This window comes from Ailuropoda melanoleuca, chromosome 9 (assembly GCF_002007445.2).
Source record: "Ailuropoda melanoleuca isolate Jingjing chromosome 9, ASM200744v2, whole genome shotgun sequence".
NCBI lineage: Eukaryota > Metazoa > Chordata > Mammalia > Carnivora > Ursidae > Ailuropoda > Ailuropoda melanoleuca.
This window is the reverse complement of record NC_048226.1, coordinates 39,210,842-39,228,407: the sequence shown is the minus strand read 5'-3', so window position 1 is coordinate 39,228,407 and position 17,566 is coordinate 39,210,842. Positions and strand designations below refer to the sequence as shown.

Sequence of the window (17,566 nt, the reverse complement as noted above, 5' to 3'; positions counted from 1 at the left end):
CCTATTTGGATTGTCTCTTTATTCTTGTATGAGTTTTGGCAGACATTTCCTGTGGGAATCTAGTCAGAACACTGAACGTAAATCTCACAAAATGTTGGGCCTCCCCATGACTGGGTTTCAGAGTTAGCCACACTGAGCTTTCAGAAATTCATCAGTTATAGTTCAGATTTCCCTACCCTGGCACTGGTTTCCAAGGAGATTTCTGTCTGTGCTCTAGTAAATTGTTGTTCTTTCTAATCATCTGTTGGTCTCTCCAGTCTTGAGGGCAGTGGTTTGCCCTGTGTCCTCACCTCTCTTACGGATCCTAGAAGAGTTGTTGATTTTTCAGTCTGTTCAGCTTTTTACTATTGTTGCAACAGAGCAACAGCTTCCAAGCTTCTTTTATATGGATACAGGAACAGAAAGTCCTATTATGTTATTTTAAAGTGAAATGACAAGTATTTACAAATTTTGTTTTCATTTCTATCATGGTAAATAGCAATAGCTGTAACTCACATAAGCTAAAGCTTGGTGCAGTCAGTAATTTTAAAAGAGTCTAAAGGAGTTGTGAAAAGCAACGTGTTTGAGAAAGTTGCACAAGAGTTACCTCTCTAAAATCGTGAGGTCTAGAGATTTTATAGGCAAATTCTTTTCAGATCTTTAAAAGACTGATGATTGTTTTTAAGAAGCAAGTATACTGTTGCTGTAAATGTCTGTTAAAAAATGTTCAAAAAATATTAGCAAAAGGATTCCAACAGCATAAAAGAACTATAGTCCAGCCTTAGTGGGTTTGTTTTAGGGAGGATCGCAAGCATGATTTAATATCTAGGTTTTGTGGAGGGGGTGTTGTAGGAATATATTGATAACATTCGTTGCTTCTAGGAGGAAATGGGTGGCTTGAGAAAATGAAAGGAAAAGAAATTTTTTGTTGTAGACCCTTTTGAATTTTGATTCATGCGAATGTATTACCATTGAAAAGCTTAAATAAAATTACTTATAAATATTGTAATATCCAAAGATTAGCTATGAGTAGGGATATCAGTAAAAAGGTTAAGTCTAAATATTGACATTATTATAAAGAAAGGTACAGTTATATTGGGAGTCTCTAGTATAACCCCTTGTCTTTCACTGAATTTAGTGAAATAGAGGATTTGAAAAATATAATTGTTATGAAGTGTCAGTTTAAATGAGGGACATAATGATAATGGGACATTTTGTTGGGAGAGGAAAGTTGGAAATGATCAAATTGTTGGACGTAATTTCTAGTGGAATTAAAATAGGGTAGATACTTTCTAAATCATAACAAAACCAGATGCAAATAATATAACATCTGAAGGACAAAATGAGAGCAGACTAAAGATATTGATGATAGTAATAAAGGTAAAGGGATGAGCTTTTCCTTCTAAGAGATGAAGATGCTCAGATTAGGTAAAAAATGAAAACCTAATGACATAGAACGGTTGACAACAGTATCAAGCAGTACCAGGTTTGAAAGTGTTACATTGCAATTGGGCGACTTACACTCAGATCCTGATCTGGTGATTTAGACCCATTGTAGGAACCCTGTGGTATGGTGTCTTACCACTCTTGACCTCATTATACTGATTGTTTACAAAAAGTGACAAATGTCTAAGACTCTAGGTTGTAGTTGGAAAAGTGACTTACTGTAGAATTGGTCCTATAGTTACTGCAAAATATCTCTAAGCCAAAATGATAATAAAATTTGGAGGGTTTTTTTTAATAGAAAAAAATGAATCATTTTTTCCTACTGATAGTGTGGGTACTGTTTATCACAGAGCTCAGAATTCTTAAAAGAAAAAAATCTTAATCTAGTATGTTTTGTGAAATGTGATCTAATCAGAGTGAGCACATGCTCCTGCTATGACTAAAACCTCCCGTGAGCCATCTCCAGGAGCCTCGTCTTCTTCAGATTTGGCGAAGGCACCTACCTACCCTTAGGCAGCTTTCCAGGATCAGTTTAAACCTCCAGAGGGACTGAAGCATTTGAAAGACTTTAGTAATGTGTCTTCTCCCATATATATAATTAAAAATAACATTTTATTTTTCACAATGGCACAAAACATAACAAGCTGAAGTTACAATAGTTTCTAGATGTTTGGATTGCAAACTTCTAGATATGTGTATTAAATTGATAGAAGTTAGAATTCTCTCTCTATACAACTCCTTAATACCTCTTCTGTGCATCTCCGTGCTTGAAACTTAAAGTTACTCTTAATTTCCTTATTGTAAAATTCTTATCTCTTTCTGCTCTTTCATTGCTTAAATCCAGTCTGTATTAAATTCCATGTATTCTGTAACCGAAAACAGCTGCTGTACTTCTTTCCTTCTTTGTCCTAATTTATCTCTTATCCTGTTTGATTCAGACCTTTATCACCACTGTCTGGGATTATTCTGGTATTATTTTAACCATTGTCCTTACTTTTAGGATTTCTCTCCTGCAGTCTATCCTATAATCTGTACTCAAAGTTGAATCTTTCTAAAGAGAGGGAAAGCTTAAAATATAGGGGGAAATGCATCACAATAGGAAAAGAGTTGGAGTATGCTGTTAGCATTTTAATTAAAACTATTTTTTGTTAGTAATTTTGTGTTCTATGTGTTGTATTTGTGAGGTGCTGGTATTTAAGTGCTGAAATAGTTTTAACTAATTTCTGATTTATGATTTTCTCCATGTTGACATATTACCTTTACTAATATACCCAGAAATTAGACATCTACACTGAAATATTGAGCTTTTCTATTAAGATCTTTTGTAATACAGTTTATAATAAACAGTGTTTAGGTTTACAATATCAAGGTGAGTTCTCCTCAAGAACCTGTCCAGTTAGGGAACAATTCCAGGCTCCAAAGATAGTAAGTAGGACTTCAGCAGTAATTTTAATCTGTAAATATTACAGGTTTTTCTGCCTTGAGTTTTTGTCCTTTGGGTTGTCTTTTATCATAAATCCTTATTCTCTTAAGGCCTATAAATTTATCTTCACAATATAATTTGTCATAGGCCTTATCATATAGAAAGTTCTGACTTTTAAGTCTTTCTGAAAGGATATAAAGAAACAGAAGAAAATTAATTCAACACAGAAATACCTTAAATGCAGAAACAATGCTCAGCCTTACTAAACAGACAAATTCCTGTCAAATTGAGGAGGTTAAACGGTCAGGTCCGGTGCTGGCGATAGACAGTAACATTGTGACAGGCTCTAGGGGGCAGTTCCTCAGTATGCATCAAGAGTTTTAAGCATCTTTTTCCTTTGGTTTCACCACTAGAAGTGTATGGAAAGGAAATAATCATACATAAATGTTAATTGATGTCCAGAGATGTTCACTTTGGCTTTGTTTATAATAGAAAATGTATTAAGTTGTGGTATTACTGACTGAAGTATTTAGGAGTAAAAGACCAGAATGTTTGTAACTTACTCTCAGATGTTCAGAAGGAGAATCATACACACACACACACACACACACACACACACACACACACCCAGAGTGCAAATGTTAAAGCAATGAAATAAAATGTTAACAATGACAGATCTGAGTAAGGGATATTTCTTGTACTATTTTTAGTTTAGTTTGCAACTTTTTATATTTTATATGTGTATTTTGAAATGATTTCCAAACAAAGTTTGGTAATCATGTGCTTATTAAAAAGGATGGGTTTTTATTCAGATTACATATTTGTTAATTAACTGGTGTTAGACCAGTTCTGTGGTTGTTTATACAGAACTGAGAGAGTTCAAACTTTGGGAAGCTGATTTGAAACTTACTTGTAGTCATTGTTACAGAGAATGGAGGGGTTTCGATGATCATGAATCCTCTGCCAAGAAGTGTTTCCCAAAGATCTGGTATAAATCTGTAGTCAGGGTTAGTCTGGCATCTTTGTTGCAGTGATTCTGCTTTAATCACTAAATTCTGTATTTTTAAGTTAAATTTTTCCTGAAATGGATGTGTTGTACAGAAGCCTTTATTCTTATTTTATTAACTAGATTTTTCTTTTTCTCTTTTGTCTCTGATGCTTTAGTGCGCTGCTCATGCTAACTTCTTTCTGAATTTCAGGTATTACTGTGGTTCTCTGAGACAAGAAATCAAAATTTTTTCCAAGGTATCATCTCTCACTAAAGGGATTTTAGGAAACATTCTTACACCTTTATTAACTTTTATGTTACAGAAGAAAAGGTAGAATGTATCATATTATGAAAATGTTGGTGTTAACATTTTCTTGAGACCTACTGAGAAACTTAAGCTTTCATCCCATTTTAAAAAGATCCCTGGGAACGCCTGGGTGGTTCAGTCGGTTAAGCGTCTGCTTCAGCTCAGGTCATGGTCCCAGGGTCCTGGGATGGAGCCCCCTGGCTCCTTGCTCACTAGGGAGCCTGCTTCTCCCTCTGCCTGCCACTCCCCCTGCTTGCCTGCTTTCTCTCTCTCTCTCTCTCTCTCTCTCTCTCTCTCTTTCAAATAAATCAATCTTAAAAAATAAATAAAAAGATCCCTAACCCTCAGACCTGCTGTGTCTGGGCATTAGTCTCACTAAGGTACAGTTTCTGGTCCTCCAGCTTTTAAAAACTGATTCTGGATGTCCTTCATTTAACTAAGTTTAACTTATCTAATCTCCCGATTTTATGTTGTGAAAATTCTAAGTTTGAGGCATGCAGTGACAGTGAGTGATATATAGCACTAACACGTTGGGAGGAAAAGATAATGGGGGGTGAGAAGAAGGACGGGGAGAGAAATATTGTTTGATTGGAGAGAGTGCGGGGTTGACGGAGACATGAGCCCAACAGGAGAGTGGTTTACAGGGAAGGTGCCCCAGGGCGGTGTCTCCCTAACCTGGGCTCCTGAGCTCTTGAGCCCCATCCCTTAATGGGACGGCCTCTCCGCACCAGGCTTTCTCAGGTTTCTGCTTTCACTCAAGGCGAGAGACCACCAGCAGACTCCTTGTTTCACTTTCCTCCGTTTGAGTACGGTGGCTTCCTTTAAGTAGGCTGGATTAAAAGCCCCAATATCCCTACAAATATTTTTCTATACCTGGTCTGTTGAAATACAATATTTGAGTCTTCAATTTATTGGATCTCATGAAATGAATTCTCTGTTGACATTTTGTTAGAATTTGTCTCTTGTTTGCTTCTAAAATTGTATGTCCCTAAATTTAATGAATCATACTTTTAGTTACACATGATTTTAGCATATATAATAACAAATACTAATATCTTTAAAATGTAAAAGAACTGCCAGAGCTCTGCATGTGCACTTAGAAAATCTGATGAGGGTTGTTTTTGTTTTTTTAAAAGATTCTGACATCATTATTAAATAGTAACAGAAGCAGCCAGCTTGACAGTTACTTCTTTTCATGGAATTCACTAGAGCTTACTGATGTCATGCAGACTGGAAGGCGTGGTCTCTGCCAGTATCAGACAAGATGTAGTACAAGGAATGTGTTCTTTTTACAGTTTCTTTTTTCATGTCCATGTAAATGCAGTTCTTTCCATTTTCTTTTACTTCTGGCACATGGTAATGTTCCAGTCTGTGTAAATGTTTTTTTTTTACCCATTATCGAGAGCTTTGTATTCATTTTAGCACTTTACTGCACCCCATACTAGGGGAGCAAGGGAACTTGTCAGGATATTTGTACTGTAGCCTAAAAGCTTTTAACTTTTCTAGGCTTTTAGTCTTACTCATCTTTTTGTTCCTGGCCTCTGGCAGCCTCTGGCTCCGTTGCATCAAGTTGACTAAAACTGTATCTTCCACCAGTGAGATTTTGTAGGGTCCCACTTGTAGTTCTCTAAGTATAAACTGAAACTATTAACCAAATTCAGGCTGGTTGCTGCCCTTCTGCTGAACTAAATGTCTCATGCTGTCTTTATTGTAACGACTCGCAATGAAAACATACAAACTCCTTAAACTTTTCCTTAGATCCTCATGTGTGTTTGATTTGGGGTTGTTTCCTGTCTTTCTGACATGGCTGTGTTAGACTTCGGTACTTGTTTTATATTGTTATGTGATCAGAAAGAACATCTGTTTCTATGTGTATTTTGAGTTTAAAAGCTCATGTTTTACTGATTTTATTGTCTTAGATTGTCTCAGTCTTTAATATATAGTAACTCCCACACAAGGGTAGATCCTGTTATATTGGGTAGCTTTTTCTGCTGCTTCCCTTGAAGCATGAAAGTTGTTGCTTGGTGTTTCCCTCAACCATGACCTTTTCTTTGTTACAGTCTTTTCCCTGTTATCTTTCCTACTGTATCACCTGGCCAGTACTTTACTATCTACAGGCATATTTTCTTCGGCCATTATTTGTTTGATTTGCTAACGTAGCTATTCATCGCTTGTAATTTAGTCTCATTACAAATGAGACTGTGGTAGTGTAGACTAAGGTCATGTTTTGTCTGGGGTTTCTATTAAATTTTGGTTTGTTCCCAATCATTCATTTGTCTTGAAAGCATATCTATAATATGTAATGTAAGCAGCATATCTATAATAGTGCACGGAGATATCACAGGAAACAATAATCTTATGTCTTTTTTCCCTGCCTTTTTATCATGAATGTTCCTACTTCCTGTAACAGTCCCCTTAGGAAGCAGTGCGTGTAGAGAGTGCTGTGTTGAATTGAATTAGGAAACAGAGCGTTCTGCCCCACGTATGTGTATTTTTTTAAATTTACCTAAGTTCCAGGTGATTGTGAAACGTCTGCATTTGAAAACCACTGATTTTTGTTGCTTCTTTGTCCCAAATTGATAGACTAACTAGTCTGTCCCCTAGATAGCTTCCTGAACTTCATAGCACAAATTAGGGAGGTAATATGGACTGGACCTTAATCTTACTACAGTTTAATGGTAGTTTAATTCTAATTGTGCTTGGGAGAGCCGGGGGAATAGGAGATTTAACTTTAGGCTTTACTTTGCATGTTACACATTAAGTCTTTGTGTACTTTCTTTTCTTTCTTTCTCAGTCCACTAAGAAGGTAATTAAAAATGTAATCAGTAAGGAGCTATGATCAAGTCCTGAGTTTGAACGTAAGAGAGATCCAACATATTGATTGTACGGCTTATTCTCATGTTAATATTGATCTGATTTTAGATTATGAGTAGCACGTTTATTTTTTTGACTTGTATTGAAGCTTGGACTACTTACATACTCATTTTAAAGTAATCAAATTGGGGCGCTTGGGTGGCTCAGTCAGTTGAGCATCTGACTCGATCTTGGCTCAGGTCTTGATCTCATCATGGTCATGAGTTTGAGCCCCATGTTGAGCTCTGTGCTGGGCAGGGAGCCTACTTAAATATATACATACATAGACACATACTTACGTACACAAATAATAAAGTAACGGAATGTATGCATATTGAAATCTTTTAAATGTGTGCATTTATTTCTAGAGTCTATAAAAGTATGCAGTGGTCTTCAGGATGAAGTTATGCTGTCATGAAGAATAAATTCAGTTTTGTTAAAATAAGTAGTGTGAAGTTGTGTTTAAAAATATTTGAACTTGAAACTAATGTTACAGGTCAGTTTTGTCTCAACCAAAAAATATTTGATATCTATGATAATTATAGCCATTCATGTTGAAGTGTTTACTCTTTCTCAGAAAGGACATGTTGCATATATGATCTCATTTAATTTTCACAACAGAATTATGAGGCCTATTTTACAGTGAGGAAATTGTAAAGACCTTAAATAATAACTTTGCTAATGTCTCAAAACTAATGAAAGTGGCAGAACTGGGATTCATAATCAGGTGTGTGACTTCAAAGCCCACGTGTTTTATCTACTCCGTTGTAGCACTTCTCTGTATCAGCGCATACTGCTTACTGTACTAGAGACTTCACCGTGGCTTTACGCACGCAGCTCTTTTCTTCCCCATGTAGCCACACGTGCTAAATATAAATATTCTTCCAAGAAAAATTTTCCCATAGACATTCTTAAATGTGATTATTCAATATGAACACTAGGCTTTCAGATATGGCTATATTGTGTGTGTGTGTGTGTGTGTGTGTGAGAGAGAGAGAGAGAGAGAGAGGGCAAGAGAGAGAGAGAGCAAGAGAGAGAGTGTGTTCAGGAAAATTAAAGAGAGGTTAGAATATAAATGTCTTCAGGTTTTTTTATTCCATTACCATTCCACATGACATTGCCCTAGACTTGAGTTGAAACTGAAATTTAAAAAAACATTTTTAAAATAATCTCCAAGGATAATTCATGATTACATGCATCTAAATTGATTTTTATGATTTTAAGGTGGCAGATATAGTGACTACAGGGCTCCCTCTTGTGGACCATTAAAACAAGTAGTGATCAAGTCTCAAGATCCCAAGACTTTTCTGTTCAAAACCTCTTTTGTCTCATAATTAAGTATCAGTGGCATCCTTTGCTATGCAACTGGGATGATAGAGAAGAGTCTGGGACTGTCGGGAGTAATACTGCTCAACATTGTGTGATTCCCCAGCCCTTTTGTTTCTGTAATCTATTGCTTATATTTCCTGTCTACTTTTTAATATTAGGGGAAAACATTGCTTCTAAATGTGCCTGCTATCCCACATTTCATTTTTCTGGCCCAGAGAATCTAAGAATGGATGGCTGGAAGTAACTCCCATGAACATTAAGTAACAACACTCTTTTAGTTTTTTGCAGGCTGATTAGTTTGTTCATGGTCACATAGTGAGGTAATTTGATATTTTAGAAGAGAACCAGCAGAGCTAACAGCTCTTTAATAGTAACTTGATTAATTCAGTGAGCCCTGTTGGCTTTCTAAGCTGGGTTGGAATGTAGGTAACCATGTAAACTAGAACAAGCCTGGGACTTAAAATAAATAGTCCTAGCCTGGTGGAAGCTGGGCTTTAATAAAGACAGTTTTAATCTATTGTGTATTATGCTGTGAAATAATGGCGTGCCTCAAGTTACAGAACGAGCTCATGACGATATTGGTAGTAGGGTCAGATTTTATGTAATATGGTCAGAGGGTGAGCTTTTTCGTAATTGTCTGGACAAAGGGTACTAATCAAATTCTCACAGTCACTCATTCCTAGTTCCCCATGTAACCTTTTTTATATATCCCTAAATGATAACTACTTATTCAACTTGATATCCTTCTTTTTTCTCTGTAGTGTTCTTTTCATGTTTGAGTATAAGAATTTTACATCAATCATTATAGGGAATCCATTTGTGTATGTGTGTATGTGCAAGGGGGAAGAATGGGAGGGGAGCAAACCTGACGAAACTAAAAATTTCCATCTTAAAATGACATCATCATGCTTCATCCTTGATTTATAGTCACTGATCCCTTTTCTTAGATCATATTTTGGAAGCTATCCTAGGACAGTTCTGGAAGCCTCTCTAATTTTCTTTTAGAAAACTTATTTTCCAGTTTGGCAGTGTGTTTTAGAAGCCATTGAAATATGCTTCTATGTGCTTATTTACTCCTGAGGGTTTTTTCCAACTAGGATGTGTGAGAAGATTTAGTTATAAGAATGTTTATTACAGAATTGTAAGAAAAGTAAAAGTTAGAAACAGCCTAAAGCAAAAAGATTAATTTCATATTTTAGAATAATACATAGCTAGTAAAAATAATGGTACTTGTGTTATTTATTGACTTGAAAAGATGTTCATGAATTTGTAAGTAAAAAAAATTACTATGAATTGTCTTGGAGAAAAGAAAAACTATATATACACATGCATATAGAAAATGATTCATAGAAAAATATCTGGAGTGCCAGACTGTTAACGTTCGTTGTTTCTATAAAGATAAGTCCTCCCATGCAAATTCTCCCCATTTTCAAGCTTTGGTTGAACAGAAAGGATGGCTTAGGGCAGCTACCCCCAGAAAGGAGCAGATGTCACTCAGAATGACAGTGTAGGTAGATTGAGGGGTTTATCTCTCTACCAAAACAACCACTAAACTAGAGAAAAAGACCAGAGTCTACTATTTCAGGTTTCTGGTTCCTGATTGGACACTTATAACAGCCTTGGGAGTACTTGATGAAGGGAGAGGCTGCTATTTGGCAGTTCATATACAAACCAGTGACCATTCCCTGTTCCTCAGCCCCTTAGCCTGTGGGGACAGTGGCCTATGTTCCTGGAGGGTCTTGCTGAAGCCAGGCTAGACACTGGGGACTTTGCTCCAAAACTTCGGAGTTGCATTTTTAAGTCAGTCTGTCAGATACCTGAGTGCTAGGCACAGACATTTGCCCTCATTTCAGCCTTTCAGCTGCAGAGATTTCACCCAGCAGTGTCTCCTGGAAGATTTAAAGAATCTATTCCTGACCCCTCCCCCGTTTTGGAGCCACACATTTAAGGATATGTGTGTTAGGTCACTGTATTGGCTGACTGCAGAGATAATGGATCAGGAACTTCAGTGACCACACACAACAAGGAACACACAAAGGCAAATAGATACACAAAGGCGAAAATAGTTTGGAAAGGTCAAAACAGATGGCTTCAGCCCACAGCAAGCAAAAGTAAGCAGTACTGGAGGAGTGAGAGACTAAATTTCCAGGTACCCCAGTATAATAGAATGTCCACTTCTCAAAAAAAAAAAAAACTTATAAAACATACAAAGAAACCAGAAAGTATGGCCCATACATAAAACAAGGGAATTTCACAGAAGCCATCCCTGAGGAAACCCAGACTTTGGAATTGCTAGTGATGGACATTAAATCAAGTGTCTTAAATGCTTAGAGCAAACCATGGACAAAGACCTAAAGGAAATCGGGAAAGCATTGTATGAACAAAACCAAAATCTCAATAGAGAGAAATTATAAAAAGGAACCAAATAAATTCTGGGGCTAAAAAGTATAATAACTGAAATGAAAAATTCACTAGAGGGATTCAAAAACAGATTTGAGTAGACAGAAGGATCAGTGAACTTGAAGATAAGACCATTGAAATGATTCAGACTGAGAAGCAGAAAGAAAAAAGAATGAAGAAAAATGAACAGAGTCCAGTAAACTGGTGGGAGATCATCATATGTACCAATGTATGAATCAAAGGAGTCCCGGTAGCAGGAAGAGAAAGAGAGGAGCAGAAAAGGTATTTGAAGATATAAAGGTGGAAAACTTCCCAAATCTGATGAAGATATGAAATACACATCTAAGCTCAGTGAACCCCAAGCAGGCTAAACTCAGAGATCCACATTGAGACATAATATAGGCAAATTGTTGAAACCCAAAGACAGAATTTTGAAAGCAGCAAAAGGAAAGCAATTTGTGCTAACAAGGGATCCTCAATAAAATTAACAACTGATTTCTCATTATAGAAACCTTGGAAGCCAGAAGGGGGGTGAGATGATGTATTTAGAATCCTGAAAGGGGGGGAGGGGCTATACACCAAGAATTCTATATCTTGCAAAACTATACTTCATGAATGAAGACGAGATAAATACATTTCCAGACAAAAGTTGAGGGTGTTCATGTGCAGTAGACCTGTGCTATGGGAAATACTATAGGCAGTCTTTCAGGATGAAATGAAAGGACATTAGAGAATAACCTGAAACCAATAAGAAGAAATAACACTGGCGAGGGTAACTATATAGGTAAACATAAAAGCAGTATTGTATTTCTGGTTTGTTACTCTTTTATAAATCTGTGTGTGCATACACAATGTGTAAAGATGCATTCTGTGACAATCACAAGATAAAAGGGAAAGTTGGAGAGTATAGGAGTGGAGTGTTTGTACAATAAGTTGGTACTTGCAAACTAGGTTGTTGTAAGTTGAAGACATTAATTGTAAATGCCCAAGATAACTATGGCACTAAAAAATATACAGAGAAGGAAATAAGAGGGAGTCAAAATGGTACGCTACAAAAAATTTAGCTAAATGGAAAAAAGAGGCAATAATTGATGAATTAAGGAACAAAAAACGTGTAAAAATACCCAAAATAATAGCAAAACGGCAGAAATAAATCCTTCTTTATCAGTGATCACCTTAACTGTAAATAGATGAAATTCTTCTACTGAAAAGCAGAGATTGGCAGACAGAATTTTAAAAAACCCGTAGAGTCTATCTATATGCTGTGTAGAAGGGGCTAACTTTTGGGTATAAAGAAACAGAGGTTGAAAGTTAAAGGATGGGAGTGGTACTCCATATAGATAGTAACCGATAGTATAATTAATGAATTTATAATTTATATATTCTTATATATTTATCAATGTACAATGTCCTTTATATCTCTCTCTCTTTTTTTTAATTTCAAGTCTACTTTGTGAGACAATAATAAAGCCACCCAGCTCTCTCTTGGTTACTATTCACATGGAGTATCACTCCCATCCTTTTACTTTCAACCTCTTTATTTCTATACCTAAAGTTAGACTAGATAATAAATAAGGCAAAACAACAAAAGTAGTTGAAACCTGGGGCACCTGGGTGGCGCAGTCGTTAAGCACCTGCCTTTGGCTCAGGGCGTGATCCCAGCGTTATGGGATCAAGCCCCACATCAGGCTCCTCCGCTATGAGCCTGCTTCTTCCTCTCCCACTCCTCCTGCTTGTGTTCCCTCTCTTGCTGGCTGTCTATCTCTGTCAAATATAAATAAATAAAATCTTAAAAAAAAAAAGTAGTTGAAACCTGTACATTCAGAATCAAGAAATAGTAGAAGCAAATGTTCAGGGGCGCCTGAGTGGCTCAGTCTGTTAAGCGTCTGCCTTCGGCTCAGGTCCTGATCCCAGGGTCCTGGGTTGGAGTCCCTGTCGGGCTCAGCGGGGAGCCTGCTTCTCCCTCACTGCCCTGCAAGTGCTCTCTCTCGCTATCTCTGTTGCTGTCTCTCTCTCAAATAAATAAATAAAGTCTTTAAAAAAAAAAAAGCAAATGTTCAAGCAGATCACAGAAATGAAGGCACTTGGTAGGAGCACGAGGTGTAGAATAGCCACTAACCAGGGTCCCAGGCACAGTGGGTAGAAATGAGAACAGCAGCCTGTAGCCATCCCACCCTAAATGTGCTCAGTCTTGTCTGATCGCAGAAGCTAGGCAGGGTTGGGCCTGGTTAGCACTTGGATGGGAAAAATGAGAAAGCAAACAAAACAAATAAAAAATTTGAGAAGAACTGGAGAGGAATTGAGATATAGATGACAGTTGTAAAGGCATTTCGACATAACAGTTTAGTCTTGGTATAATAAAGCTGAAATAGTGGCACACAATAAATATTTAGAGATACAATTCAAGAAAACTCTTCAGTGGGGCGTCTGGGTGGCACAGCGGTTAAGCGTCTGCCTTCGGCTCAGGGCGTGATCCCGGCGTTATGGGATCAAGCCCCACATCAGTCTCCTCCGCTATGAGCCTGCTTCTTCCTCCCCTACTCCCCCTGCTTGTGTTCCCTCTCTCGCTGGCTGTCTCTATCTCTGTCGAATAAATAAATAAAATCTTTAAAAAAAAAAAAAGTTTCATATTAGACATAAATTCTTACACATTAGCTTCCCCCCCCCGTGTTTCTTTTTCTGCATGCTTTCATCTAATTAAAGACAATTTTGAATAATTTTATACACAAAATTTTTATAATTAATCAATAAACAATACTGTAGAGATATAATAAAAACTTAGTCATAGTGTGGACACAGGCTTTGGAAGCAAACAGTTCTGTGTTTTAAAATCCAGTTGCTTCCTATATTGGCTGTGTGACCTTGGACAAGTTACTTAATCTCTTGTAGATTCAGTGTTTTCATGTGTAAAGTTTAGGATAATATTTACCTTCTGAGATTGTTAAGGACTAAATGAGGTACTTTTTGCAAAGCACTTGGGAACATTGTTTTCACAGAATTTAGTCTCCCCTCATTTCCTCAAATTTGCTAATTCTAGTTCAAACATTAACACTTGATAGTAGTAAGTTTTACCCTTTTGGTTCCAGTCCTTTTCATGTAAGTTACATTGATAAAGATCGGAAATTTGACTCCACAATTGTAGATACTTTCTGTTTTAGATTCACTGGAATGAAAAATGAGTACCTCATGAAAAATGTACATAACAGCATACATTATTTTATTTCTGGCTTATGTGAGTATATGGGAATCTGAAAACTCATCAGGTATTTCAAAAATAGGATGCATTTATGCAGTATATTTTTCACATATCTACCTGGTGCTGTTATTAGGCTTTGGGATAAAGAGATGGGAAGAAAGGTATTTCTTGCCTACATTGGAGGTCATCATTTAATAACGGAGACAGGTAAATAAGCAGTTATAATCCAATATCAGGAGTAGTCTGATGGAGTTAGTATGTACAGGGAGCTTTAAGAACCCCGGGGGAGGTACCTCCTGTTTCTCCGACACGGGAGTGTGTGTGCAGGTGTGTCTCCCACGGAAGGTGACGCCTGAGTCAAATCTGAAGGGAGCTAGAACCTGGAGCAGGAAGCCTTTTCTTCCAGACTAAGGAGATGCAGTTCCTTTTAAGATGATGAGGAGCGAGTGGATACTTTGATTTAGAGCAACACGAATAGATTGGGAACTTAGGATAATTACCTGGAAGCACACTTTCAGGCAGTGGCTTCAACATCAATTTTATCACATCTCCATTGCAACCATTTACTTAAAACATATTATGTATACAACTCACATATACAGTATCTCATTTAATTCAGCACCCTTTGAATTAGATATTCTTGCCATTATTTTATAGATAGGTCAATAGAGGAGTTGGTGACTGGACACACAAGGAGAATATAATATGTTTGATTACCTGTCATTCTACATGGTGATTTTAAGCTACTGGAAGTTAAGATGACAGGTGATGAGTTGTTGATCCTTAGTCTCCATTTTCATGTGTTTTATATTATATGAGCATTTCACTGAATTTAGTTTGATTCTAGAGTTTAAAGATAATGTTTGGGGGCATTTGGGTGGCACAGCGGTTAAAGCGTCTGCCTTCAGCTCAGGGCGTGATCCCGGCATTATGGGATCAAGCCCCACATCAGGCTCCTCCGCTATGAGCCTGCTTCTTCCTCTCCCACTCCCCCTGCTTGTGTTCCCTCTCTCACTGGCTGTCTCTCTCTCTGTCAAATAAATAAATAAAATCTTTAAAAAAAAATAAATAAAGATAACGTTTTTTCCCTGGGAGATGGCTTTTAACCTAAGTCCGTTACTTCATCTGGTACTTCAGGAAACTGGTTTGTTCTAAAACCAGAGGAAAAAAGGGATGTGTTAGACTTGCTCCTTTCTAGAGCTTTTCTGTCTTACAGAATTTTTGTCCCTATCCTTTAGAACTTCTCTGGCCCATCTCCTTTTCCTTTAAATAAAATTATCCTAATATTTGAAATGATACCTCATTAAGATTGAACTTGGGACCTGGCTCATCACTATGAAGGGTAGTTTGAAGCTGGGTTTTGTCTTTCTGCTCCATCATGTTTATATAGTATATTCAGGCAATAGAATGAGAGGTGACAATATTTCAGAGTTAAAGTAAAAAAAAAACCGATTATTAATCCAGCCAGAATCCTCATTAGCTTTCTAAGTGTTGTTAAAATTGATCTTTTACCCCCTCATTGCTAGTTCTTTAGTTGAAAATACAAATAAGGTGTTTCTTCTCTCCTAGACATGTGCTGTAACAATTTATTTTTGTGTATAACCAGAAAGGGGTAATACAAAGATAGTGTCTGCACAATTTTGACTTGCTATACTCACCTTTTACTTGTTTTATTTCAGCTCAATCTGAAATTGAAGTTTCTGTGTCTGCAAGGAATATCAGAAGGTTACTAAGTTTCCAGCGGTATCTTAGATCTTCACGCTTTTTTCGTGGTACTACTGTTTCGAATTCTCTGAACATTTTAGATGATGATTATAATGGACAAGCCAAGGTGTGTATTGCTTTTTCAAGGAAACATTAATTTTTGATGAGTTTAATGAAGCCTTTTCCCCCACGTGGTATTGAATTGTTAGACCCTTTCTTTGTATGCAGAAATCAATTAAGCCCATTCCTCAGTTTCTTCCTGTAGAGTACATGTTTGTTTACAAGTAGGTGTTGCAGAGCGAGGGAGATTTCTAAAGTAACTAAAATAATGAAAATGTTTTCATTTATTATAACCTCAAGTAACTGGTAGATCAGTAGAACATTAAACTATAAGATCACACAGAATCTTAACTCAGGGAAGAATATTATAGCTGTTCTGGTCTAATCTCTGTGATCTGTAGGTAAGGAATCTATGGCCTGACGAACATCAGAGACTTGTTTGAGCTCAAACAATTCCTGGTTAGAGGTGCGCCCAGCACAGGACGTTAGGCCTCATGACTTTCAGTCAAATGATTTTTCATTGTCTCTTGTTTCACTGAGATATTTTGAGGATTTATGTGTTTTCTAATTAAACTCAGTGATTGTGAACATTATTTTCTGTTTATACAGTTTAAAAGAAATTTTAAGTAAGGTGGAGCTGAGATGAACTTGTTTTTGACCAAAATCTTATGTTTCTAGCATTTTTAAAATTATTTTTTGACTTAATATTTATAGGCCAGATTTTATAAGTCTGTGTACACAAGGCTGAGACAACTTCTTCATGTTTACATTAAAGTGAAAAAAAAGTTGCTTCCCATTTGATGAAAGAAATTAATAAAAGGTGTTCATGCTTTCTTTAAATTTTAAAAAGTTTACATGTTCTGCTTTTTAAAATGAGAATATTGATCCTGTGTATGATTGGTTGTACTATCGTATATAGTCTCTACTAGTAATATATTATTGTTTATGTCAATTTATTGATAAATGTATACAACAGTGAACTTTACACAAAAGTTTCAGGTTACAAATATATGGTTTAAAAATACAATCAATTTCATTTTGGGGTTGTTGTGGGATTTATTTGCTCAACTGAAATACACATCAATTTAAAAATAAATGTAATAAATGTTATTAATTATTGTATAAGGATATTTAAAGAATATAAATAAATACCTGCAAGTTGGGAGTGTTTTTTAAGAAAATGAATAACAAATAATTTAAGCATAGTGTAGTGTAGATGTTAGGTGCCTGGTTTGCAGAGTCAGACCACCTGATTTTAGATCCCAGCTCTGTTACTTTCTACGTGCTCAAGTTAATTACTTTTAGCCTGTTTCCCCATCTGTAAACTAGGTTTGAAAACAATGCCTACTTCATAGTTTTGATATGAATAGTAAGAATGAACTAGCACTTTTAACAGTATGGAATGTAGTAAGTACTCAGCTGTTATAACTTATTTTTACTAGACTTTTAAAATCTAGGTACTAGACCGTGCAGTGTATGAACCACGCTTCCATGGTGTTAAATTATATTCGAATTCTTAAAAAGTTCATGGGAGTGTAACAATGAGTTGAAAGAAACATTAACCTTACCCGTACATTCATTAATTGGAAAACAAAATAATATTTGGTTTTCCAAATGGAGCTTACATTTTGGATACTTTTTTGGAGCCAGTTGGAAAGGTCATGATTAAAAAGAGAATGATACTTCACATTTCTTAGATCACTTTCCATTTTCACTAACTTCTCTATGGACTATGTACAAAAGACAGACTGTTACTGAAATTAAATTACAGTAGGAATGTTTGGTTTTCATTTCAGTGTATGCTGGAAAAAGTTGGAAATTGGAATTTTGATATCTTTCTGTTTGATAGACTAACAAACGGTAAGTGAAGAGTTTGACTTA

General features: G+C 36.4%; 1 protein-coding gene across 5 annotated transcripts in view; it reads left to right on the top strand.

Moving 5' to 3' along the window:
* The window catches only part of PDE7A (phosphodiesterase 7A), a 114,269-nt gene that overhangs the window by 67,618 nt on the left and 29,085 nt on the right, over nt 1–17,566 (top strand). For all 5 annotated transcript variants that reach the window (XR_004627804.1, XR_004627805.1, XR_004627806.1 and 2 more), the window contains exons 4-5: nt 15,601–15,752; nt 17,482–17,545. Coding sequence is in view for 2 of the 5 variants with exons in the window: in XM_011221199.3 (XP_011219501.1) it covers nt 15,601–15,752; nt 17,482–17,545 (216 nt within the window). In the remaining 3 variants the exon portion in view is untranslated. The remainder of the gene's footprint in view (nt 1–15,600; nt 15,753–17,481; nt 17,546–17,566) is intronic.